We start from the raw sequence: 11,406 nt of genomic DNA on the forward strand, positions 1-11,406 counted from the left end.
AAGTTATTCAAATATATGATAAAATTAATATTGGAACTTATGTCTTGAATCAAACATTTTTAAAGATAGGTTTAAAAGACGTGTATTGACAAAAAATAGCCAAAATAATTTGAAAAGCGATTTGTTTGATTTTTAGCGCTAAAATATAGGGGTATCCCCGAATTTCACAAAAAAATGCATGCCTCTGTGAAACCAAATGAATTTAGAATGAACATGTTCTTCGAGTTTTCCACTAAAAACCGTCGATTTGAAATTTTGTTTTCCGGAGGCATTTTTTGTTTGTTTGTAAAAATTTTGAATAGAAACGATTTTACTGATATTATTTTTTAACTTCACATGTGCGTTAATTTTCCTTAGTAATGTATGATCTAATGCGTGGTTCGGTCGGTTAGGTCGTCGATTTTTATATCTAAAGATGTTTTCTTTTTAAAACGACCGACCGGGTTCGAATCCCTCACGAACACATTTTTTTTCTTCATATTCCATGTAGATTGTTTTCTTGATTGAAACACACTTCTAGTTTTAATAAATATTTCATGTCAAATCTGATTATTACAAGTGCCGAGTTTGAAATAAGCTTCCAACCTGAACACTGTCTAGTTTGTGAATAGGACTCGCAACAAACACGCCGAATACAGCATGCAATACCTGTGTTTTAAAAGTCAAGGTTACTAACGAGAACTTGTATCTATGTTAGTTGTTGGCAAAGGCATCGTGTCTTTTACGAAAAGCCGTTGTGAACTTTGCAAAACTTTAAAAGAAAAACTTAATTTAAGACCAAACAAAGTAAATAACCGTTAAACAGTTTAAGTTTATATGTATTCCAGTAGCAACTTGTTATGGTGAATCAATGTTTTCAGGTGCATGTACTTTGAATTATGTTGAACTTTATCAATGCGTATTAAACTTCCCATGTTTTGTTCTGTAGTAATGTACATTTGCCAACTGTTGTTTGTAGAAAAGAATACATACGAGTATAAGATCTTTTAGACGGTGGTAGTATAGAATATCAAATAGTTGATACACTCGTAACATGTAACTGTATACATTTTATCTGATACTCAGAAGAAAAAACTTTAACAGACAATTTAATTTTCACGACTTAAAAAATGTATGTTTAGACTACATGTATAATGTATTAACACAAAAAATGTATTAGGTTTGTCCTTAGTACTGGGGAATCCTACAAGTATTTAAATGGTAAATACGTACATGTACTAAGAGTATTTATATATAAATATGGACGAAGGTCAGATCTACGTCACGAATGCTGGCACGGAGCTCCGATTAGGGAAATTTCCTGCTTCGGTGCAACACCCTCTTTCACAAAATTTTGGTACACCCTTTGTTATGCATTTAGGTTTTAACCCGTATCAGCATACTTGAAGAAGTCTTTCAAATGACTATAATAATTTTATCCCGACACTGGAACCAAAACCCTTACCCTTAAATTAAGAAATTTGCAGTTTGGGTAAATGACTACCTACTCGTTCTGAATTAACTATGTAAGGTCAGTTTAGTATTAATAGCACCACAAGAAGAAAATATTTAACTGTTTATAGATACACATGTACACTACAAGATTGGTTCGGCCTTGGAGTCGGAACCTCTACCCTGGGGATCATTAAATTGACATCATTGTTTGTGAGAAATGTTTAAAGATTTTTCCTATATACCTCCATGTAAAACTTTGATCCCCTATCGTGGCCCCATCCTACTCCCGGGGGGCCATGAGTTGAACAGAAGTGAATCTACAGTATATAAGGATACTCTTCATGTGAATTTCAACTTCTCTGATCCAGTGGTTCTTAAGAAGATTTTTAAAAATGTCTTCACCCAATTTTGCTTTTTCTTGATTATTTCCCCTTTGAAGGGGGTATTGTCCTTCATTTAAACAAACTTGAATATCCTTCACCCAAGAATGATTTGAACGAATTTTGGTTGAAAATGGTTCAGTGGTTCTGGAGAAGAAGATCCCAATAGGTCACCTGAGTGACTCAGGTGACCTAAAAAGTTTTCATAGTATCATTTCGTGAAAGTGCAACAAAGTCACTAATGTGGGTTTTTTTTATTTGGTGAAAATCATAGTTTGTGGTTTGTTCGTGTTCAGCTATAAGCAGACTGATGAAGTGCAAGCTGTATTTTAATATTCTTAAATGGACACTACATTTTAAAATGTTAAACATGAATTTAATCTGAACCATGGTTTAAAAAAATGTTGGACGATGCTTAAAATGAAGTAAAACTACATATCATTTGTAATGGCAAACTTCACTAAAGGGCCCAATCTGATTAAAATAAGATCTTTGATCCGCTCCGCTAATGTTTTGTCAATGTAGCGACATAACAGTACCGGAGCGGATCAAAGATCTGATTTTAATCGGACTGAAAATGACCCCGTTTTGAGGCATTGTTGGGTAAGTTCATAACTCTTTCAAAAATAGGTCAACAATGTCCAAACTCAATCTTAAGATACGTTTATCCATAAATTCTCTTGAATTTAATACGCCACAAAAATCCGGAAAAGTTTTAAAATCTCAGTCGAAAAAACGTATACTCTTTGATCGAATGTTATGAAAAATATGTAGAATTTAACCGCCATTCTACTTCCTTACAATAATATTATGGTTCGGATATTGTTTCTACAAATGATGAGAAACAGAAGAAACTGTGTCAAAATCACAACAAAACAATTGCACTATACAGACGAGAGATCAGAAAATGTTGATTGTTTACGTACATGTAGCACTGAACCCGGACAGCCCTAAACACTGATTTATTTATCTTCTTTTTTTTTTTACAAGGGGATTCCTTCAGACAAGGATGATTTGCACATTTCATTGTTATACAGAATTTTATTTGACAATTATTATACTAAGGCATCACTAAAAGAATTTCTACACGTGACATTACCCACTGGGGCGTAAAATTTGGGCAAGCATTCTCTCTTTTATACTGTATTTCGTCGAAATTTGCATATCAGCACGTGACTATAGTCACCAGTGCTTGTCAATTCTGAATAAAAAGACACGATCTAGAGTACATTTCTTGTACATTGTATAAACAAGAAAAGAAAACTGAACCAAAGATTTTTCATGTATAGAAACCTTTTTTGCTAGAGAAAGCAGTCTCACGTGACTTTCCCATTAAAGATATTAATCAAAATATGCAGGGTTTAAAGAAATGTTTACCTATGTCTACCGGCCAAAGTGTCAGCCAGCTAAATCATTTAATTGCTTCGATGTAACCAAAATCGACATCGCAATTTTAAAAATCTTTTTTTAAAAGTCTATTTGATAGAGGGGCTGTTGTCTAGATGACTGATTGAAGTAAAAATTACTATTATATTTCATTATCAGGTGGGTTTTTTCACGGCGACGAGATGAAATTCCCAGCTGCATTAAGTTACTAGATGTACATAATGATATATAATAAATGCTTCATATTACACTCCAATGATAATATACCTTTGTGTCTAGATAAATATTTCCGAATCATCGGCACTGTGGGCTGTGGCATATAATTTCTCCCGTATATTTCTTCATGGATAGATAAGCCCAGATAACATTTTCTCCCTAGGGAAAAACGAGTCCTAATTCAATTTTCACAAAGCCAGAATAGCTTTTCATCGCCCTGAGTGAGATACCCCTCCCCATCATTTCATTTCTAGATTCATTTTTAGACTTTTCTGGTATCCGGATAGTGACGTCATATGCATGATATGGTCAATGATATATGATTTCGGACACAGGTACGGTTTGAAAAAGTAAAGGTTGGGTGTATATTTTTCTCTATATTTATGTACAATGTATTTTCTAGTCAACATCATGGGATTCCATCTGCTTATCTATTTACCTCATGAAAATAACCATAGGTCAACCCTGTTCACGTGGTATAGGAGAAGATGGCATAGTTCACTCCCCTTATCAACAGATTTCCATTTTACATCAATATTAGTCAAGCAAATGTTGCAAAAATCTTGATAATATTGCTTCCATTTTCGGACTCCCAAGTTTAGATAGGAAATTTGTTTTGTAAATATTTCAATATCTAATAGAACAGTCGTAATTATTCAAAAAATACGACTAGAACTATGTCAGTTTGGTTGAAGCGGAACAATTCACTTTTTACATCGTCTATTTGTAATATTTTCCAATTACCAGTTATAGAAAACCTAGTAATTAATTACGCTAAACTCCATGTAGTAAATAAATTCTTTTTTCCAGGTTTTTCCTGTAATCCATGCCTGTACTGTGGGAGGGTGGGGTGGGGGTTACGCCGGTGGATATCCTATGATACACCAGTACCCACAGCACAGTATTTCAAGCCAGGGAGGGGTGGGCGGGGTCACATCGAGTGTCATATTCTTCTAGATCTGTTTTAAAAGTCTGTTTACGCAGCGATCTATCAGGAAAGCTGTGTGTTTATAGTGGTGTTTGATGTTTTGTAGCTTTTTGAATTCAGGATTACCTGTATCCACAGTGATCGATCAGGAGTGGGAGGTTCCGCAGGTACTCACGGCAGGCGTGAGAAGGGTACAGCTTATTCAACTCCCGAAACACGACACCCCTAAAACAAAGGAGGGTGCAAGTCCGTTATACCTACATATTCTACATGAAAGAATTCAATTCTACATGAATTCCTTGATACGAAATTTCATAAGAACAGTATAATTTCGTGTCCCTAATTTTAAGATGATTCTGATCTAAGATTCGAATTTTTGAAAGTCATTATAAACACACTATACATAAAGATTGGTTTGCAGCAACGTTTATCGTTCTATGATATTAAGCGAATATAGAGATATTTCGGCTATCATTACTTTTGTACACAGTTAGAGGGGTAATACTGAAATATGTATATGGGGTCCTTGAAAAAAAAAAAAAAACATACTACGCCTAGATCCCAATATGATTGTAAATTAAAAAATAAATTCATTGGTTGATATTTATATGTTACATAGTCAAAATAGGTGCTGACGATGTATTTTTTCAGAGTTTCTAGTGATGGGGTATAAATATTCTCATGACGTCAAAGCACATAACAATGTGCGGCCAGTAAACCCGTTGAAGGCGTATTGGTAATATAAATTGATTTCAGACAATGATTAGTTTCCTCAGTCCTGTATATGTTGACTGTGAGTGACGAGGCCTGACTTTCTCTATCTAGTCTTTGTTGACTGTAAGTGACTTTCTCTATCTAGTCTTTGTTGACTGATTTTCTCTATCTAGTCTTTGTTGACTGTGACTTTCTCTATTTAGTCTTTGTTGAATCTAAGTGACTTTCTCTATCTAGTCTTTGTTGACTGTAAGTGACTTTCTCTATCTAGTCTTTGTTGACTGATTTTCTCTATCTAGTCTTTGTTGACTGTGACTTTCTCTATTTAGTCTTTGTTGACTGTAAGTTAATTTCTCTATTTAGTAGTCTTTGTTGACTGTAAGTTAATTTCTCTATTTAGTCTTTGTTGACTGTAAGTTAATTTCTCTATTTAGTCTTTGTTGACTGTAAGTGACTTTCTCTATCTAGTCTTTGTTGACTGTAAGTTAATTTCTCTATTTAGTAGTCTTTGTTGACTGTAAGTTAATTTCTCTATTTAGTCTTTGTTGACTGTAAGTGACTTTCTCTATTTAGTCTTTGTTGACTGTAAGTGCTCTGACTTTCTCTATCTAGTCTTACCATGTGTTGATCTCTTCTTGGGTGTAGTCCACACGTGGAATGGGTTGTCCGCTGTTAAAAAAAAAACATTCAGTGAAGTTAAAAGGATTTTCAAGAGAGTAATGGATTATCATTATCAGTGTAAAAAAAAACCAACAGAGCAAAACACCCCACCCAAAAACTAACCAAAATAAATAAAATAAAAACAAACGAACAAACAAAAAATTCAGCCAAATAAAAAAATCAAAAACGAAAACCGAAAACAAATTGAAATAAAACAAACAGATCAAATCTAATATACATGTATATATATACGTTTTGTTTGTTATCAGCTTTAAAAAATTGTAGTTTAGTTGTAGTTTTTTAATTCCTTTTCTATTTAGTTTTCTATTCTATGTAAATATTCTATCATCCTGAAGAAGGGACGGGTCTTCCCGAAAATTGGACAATTCATTGTTGTTCGTGTCGTTGGTCATTTTAGTGCTTTTTATATCCTTCTTATTTGACCTCGTATCTACTACCGGGTATTATATCCAACATTGTAGATGTTGAGCGTTGTTGGATTTTAGTGCTTTAAATATATGTACCGTTTTCTACTTTACCAAATATATTAAGATTATACTTGAAGAGGATTTCGTCAACGTTTCTATTATTAGATATCTAATATAGTGCATATGAGTTTAGCATTGCAGATCTGAACTGATATACAATGTATAAATCAACACTCATAACATTTGATGTGAAATATAATGCGCAACTACTGGTATATTTTTCATAGCTCCAGAGTTCGTTTACTCACAAACCAAACTCTTCCATTTAGGCATTATGGGATAGCGCGTATAGTGTGTTACGTCATTGTAGAATGACTAAAAAAACATAACGTGAAACGTTAACAGTTCAAACATCAAGTTCATAACTTTACACTATAATTTGAACAGAGTCTCTCTACTTTCTAATGATCTTTTGATCATTTTATGTTTAAAATGAAATCCATACTTCTATATTAATGCTCTTAAATGTCAATATTTTCAAGCTTTAACTACGAACTACTTAATCGCGGACTCACAATACATGTATATTCAAATCTGTATCTTGTACTGCGTCATATAAGAGGTCTATACGTACATGCAGGTGACGTAATGAGGCCTCGAAGGGGAGTTTGCTTTCAGGATAATGAAAAATATAGCACATTGAGAAAAATTCCGAGAAATTATTCAAGTTCATGAATGACGTCACAATTGAAATTTGACTACACTATAAAATTACTCAACAAATTTTGTTTCTTGTGCATTTGATATTTATAAAAGTGGAATCACTTTGAATTTACTGAAGTGATTTTTTAGTATTTTCGAGGGCAGATTCTTAGTAATTGTACTTTACTCTTTCACTGTTTTATGCATGTAAGCTGTTAAACCTGACATTTTGAGAGGACGAGCTACTTTTCATAAGCAGGACTTCTCCTAGCAGGTTAGCTGTAATCCCGACGTTCTATTTAATGGCCATTCTTATTAGAGTCAATAAATAAACATAAGTTGTGAGCAGGGTATTAACCCACAGACCAAGAGAATTACAGCGCGCTCAGGCGCCCTAAATCGACCGTCTGTCCGCTCCGTCAAGTCGCAACGTATCCAATCATCGCACGCAGAAATGAAAGAGAATCAATCCAACAATCTGATGTAGGAACAATTTATCTGCATTAAAGATACAATTAGGAAGTCTTAGCACTACAAAGTCAACGGACAAAAAGGCGACGGCAGGAACACTGCCACGTGGAATTGTACTGTCATCGGCAGAGGACACCACATGTGACGTCAGAGAAAATGACATCCATGTATCAAATATTTATACTTACTGTTTATACGCCATCGCAATATCGGCGAAAATCTTCCTTCTTTGTCGATAAATCTTGTCCTTGAAGCCCTGACCAGACGAGAAGATAAAATAACATTGCTTTCAGCTTATGGTTATTATCATATTGAATTTCCTATCAATGTATTCGCGGCTGATTCTTACCGGGTGGTCTGCATCTAGCTCTGATCCATACATTAGTACCCGATTGGCTGCTTTGTCCAAGTCCGCCATCTTTCTTGGAAACCATGGTGCATTAGCCAAAGCATCCGCTATTCGTGTGAAAAGATAATTTAGACTATCCGTAATATTTACCTGATATTTGGAAAATAAGTAAACTATTCTCATAAAACCTATATAGGTGCACTTTCGATAATGTACATATATGCGTGACTTTCCATGACCAGATACTTTGATCATGAGGCCGTGGTTTTCCAGCAGTGGTCTCTGTATCGTTATGTACTTACCCGTGGCAGGAATCCTAGCCGCGGTAGCGGGAGACGGCGGGACGGGAATGTCGTTGTACGAGATTCCGGCCACTTGTTTTTTCAGACGTTTGATAAGCTCCTGCAACCGGATGTTGTCTGTCTCCAGCTCCACGTAAATTTCAACTTCCGTTTCACTGTTCCTAGACTTCCGGGATTCTATATGTACCACGTTGATGTGGTTATCCTGCAGTGTAGTAAAATTTGTAGTTATACTGAAGTCTGCGAGCCATAGATACAAAATCAAAGTATATCTAAATGTGAATGCTACTGAGAGAAAGGAGTAGAGTGTCTTAGTACCATGCCGACTCCCAGACAGACAGTGTGATAACGATATATGTTGTGTATGCTGGCGTGCACATGCGTGAATATTTACATTTTCAGTGTTTTTGTCTTTGATATATCTACAAATTGTAATGATAACCATTTTCTCATGGATGCAAACAATGCGCGTATGAATAGAGATAAATATAGTGCGTATATTTCAATGGCTGGGGATTCCAACAGATGTTAATATAGGATAAAGTATGCCGGCGTGAAACGTATTTTCAAAAGTAATTTTTAAGCGATTGATTGATTGCATATATTGTTTAACATCCATTCCGAGATTTTTTTCTCACTCATATGGAGACGTCACCACTGCCGGTGAAGGGCTGCAAAATATAGGCCTTTGCTCGGCGCTTACGGGCTTTGAGGAGGAAGGAACCTTTATCATGCCACACCTGCTGTGACACGGAGCCTTGGTTTTTGCGGTCTCATCCGAAGGACCACCCCGTTTAGTCGTCTCTTACGACAAGCAAGGTGTACAGAGAACCTATTCTAACCCGGATCTCCACGGGATTGAACGCGACACTTGGTTAATAGTGCTCACCTGGAAGATCTTGAGGGCACTGGCCAAATTTCCCACTCTGTTCTGCAGGGTGAACACAACGGAAGTCGTCTTTCCTATACCGGACGGGCTGAAGATGCCGTCCAGGTGTCTCAGGTTCTCCTGTAAAAGGTTAGAGTTAAAATCACAACAAGATGCATGACCCACGAATACAAAGATGTAGTATTTTCACATACTGTGACACATCTACGATCGCAATCAAATGCACATTTCTGACATATACATGTATAGATCTATGTTTATATAAAATCAAAAATGAATATCAGAAAATGACACTTGTAAGGTTCTATATTTTCAAAATTGTGTTTTTATTTGTTTGGGTATGGAACTTACGGCCATAGCGGTGAGGGTTCTTTATCGTAAGCATGGCGATCAGTGTTGTAGCAGGGAGGATTCTTTATCGTAACAACACCTACCGTGACAAAGAACCTCTGTTTTAAAGGTAATATAATCGGGGGGGGGGGGTTTAGTAACTTTTACTTCTGATACAAGACGAGGGGACAGTGACTACCTATCTCAGACGTCTTTGTTTTGGTGCAGTGCCAGGATTGAGAATCGAACCGAGGACTCTCCGGTTGCGAAGCAAGCACCTTAACCAACCTAACGAAAGGCTATTGCCACCGATCGTACCCTCGTACTGTCAGCTCTTCAACGGAATTCCAACAATCTTAATATTCAATCATATTTACTCGTGGTGATGAAATTCTTGACGAAGCGTGCGTTTTAAACGATGCATTGCATGTGATAGTAGATAGTACATTAAATAGTGATAATGTAACCGAATTATATCCAGTTAGTCAACGCTGCAGAAATACTTAGATTGGTGCATCTACACTTAAATGCGGATGACGAATTTAGAACAACTATAAGGACACCGAAATCATATATCTAGTTATTTATTACTCTATACACATAAGTAGACCTCTCGAAGTTTACGGTCTGATTCAATTTAACTTTTTCTTACAATCCTAACTTCAGTCAATTCGCTGTTTCACCTTGTTGGGAAAACATCCGTTTTGTGTTAAGATAGTGGTGTAATCGCCTGTCATTTGATTGCAAGTCAGCGGACATAGAAGGTAAGACCGTGTCGCGTCGAATTGAATTTTTTTTTTTGTTCAGCATATGGCTAATATTTGTAGAATGTAGTTATTTCTCATTAATTCTCTTCAAAGTGTCGTGTGATTTAAAAGAAGAGGACAATTAATATTTGCCAGAAATTGAATTATCAACATATGAAGGGGAAAAAATTGTTTTTAAGAAAATTAAAGTCACTAACATGAAATGTCATTTAAATTCGGATCGTAAACTTTTAAAATTTGATTTCATTCCATTCCGAACAGATGCCATTTTCGAACCCGCCTATAGTAGATGTAAAATATATGATATTCGTATAAAGAGCAGACACCCCTTGAATAGGTAGCGTTACCCGTCATGGGCTAAGTGTTTTGTTACACAAAAATTAACAGCTTTTTGTCATGTCCAAGGTTTCGATTGAGGGCAAATTCCCTGTAACTAAGATAGAATACTAGAAATTCGGTGCTTATCGCGTTCAGATTTTGTACTCTCTCCATACGTGGTATCAGCGACTACAACATGTATAGTTGGTGTACATACATGTATTACCGTACGCTACAATTACATCGTTTCCTAAACTAGAACACATTTGCTAATTTGTTCAATTTTTTGAAACCCTTGTATCTGAGTGCTTCTTCCTCTTTATAAATTAATTAGAGAGTTTTTCCCGTATGTTGCGACTGCTTAAGAATTATGTCATGGCTGGAGAAGCAAGAAACTCTTAAACGACTCATTACTGTATCCTGTACCGTTCGCATCTAATCGAGTGAGTGTATATTCGTATACAGTTTGACCTCGCCCGGCCGCGAAAAATCTCCCAATCGACTCAACGACTCGGAATGATTTTTAGCATGTTTATAACATTAGTATTTGTTTTGAGCTGTATGGATTGATTGATTTTGTTTTTGCCGAATTTATCCGGAATTTGTATAACATGGTTCTCACACTTTTTTGTATTGATATACGTAATGTGGTCTCTCGGATGTTTTTTTAAAGGTGGTATCAACAACAAATTAACACACACATCTTTTGACTAATCGGGAAATCCGACATCACCATGGAATTTCCCGCGTGACAATACGATCACTAGTTCAGAATTCCTATGCAGATTTCCGCGAACTTGTGCAAATAAGGAAAAGGTTGAACATTAATTTTTATTACTGTTCATGTAATAGCGGCCGATGTTAATGATTAAATATTACCTAAGACTGTTTACCTGTACGTGTAAAGGTTGTTTTAGTGGAATTAATTCAGAAGCAGCGTGCGGTAAAAGCTCGATAGTCGGACGCACCACTAGTGATAAGACAGCATATCTATTGAACTACTTACTGACTGGATATATGTATTTATTAAAAGCTGTTTGTCATTAACATACAAATTCGTTAATAACGGTTTTTTTTGTTGTTGGGTTTTTTTTTTTTTTTTTTTTTTTTTTTTTTTTACCTTCATTGGTTA

General features: G+C 35.6%; 2 protein-coding genes across 2 annotated transcripts in view; one reads left to right on the top strand and one right to left on the bottom strand.

Annotated features, from left to right (window-relative positions):
- Positions 1-11,406, bottom strand: part of LOC125673005 (tryptophan 5-hydroxylase 1-like) — a 23,922-nt gene that overhangs the window by 6,181 nt on the left and 6,335 nt on the right. Inside the window, exons 2-7 of the mRNA XM_048909236.2 lie at positions 8,860-8,979; positions 7,971-8,175; positions 7,669-7,775; positions 7,508-7,575; positions 5,677-5,727; positions 4,471-4,569 (exon numbers count right to left, since the gene is read on the bottom strand). Of these exons, the coding sequence (XP_048765193.1) occupies positions 4,471-4,569; positions 5,677-5,727; positions 7,508-7,575; positions 7,669-7,775; positions 7,971-8,175; positions 8,860-8,979 (650 nt within the window). The remainder of the gene's footprint in view (positions 1-4,470; positions 4,570-5,676; positions 5,728-7,507; positions 7,576-7,668; positions 7,776-7,970; positions 8,176-8,859; positions 8,980-11,406) is intronic.
- The window catches only part of LOC125673004 (catalase-like), a 21,064-nt gene continuing 19,559 nt past the window's right edge, over positions 9,902-11,406 (top strand). Inside the window, exon 1 of the mRNA XM_048909235.2 lies at positions 9,902-9,953. The gene's annotated coding sequence lies outside the window, so the exon portion shown is untranslated. The remainder of the gene's footprint in view (positions 9,954-11,406) is intronic.

This window comes from Ostrea edulis, chromosome 3 (assembly GCF_947568905.1).
Source record: "Ostrea edulis chromosome 3, xbOstEdul1.1, whole genome shotgun sequence".
NCBI lineage: Eukaryota > Metazoa > Mollusca > Bivalvia > Ostreida > Ostreidae > Ostrea > Ostrea edulis.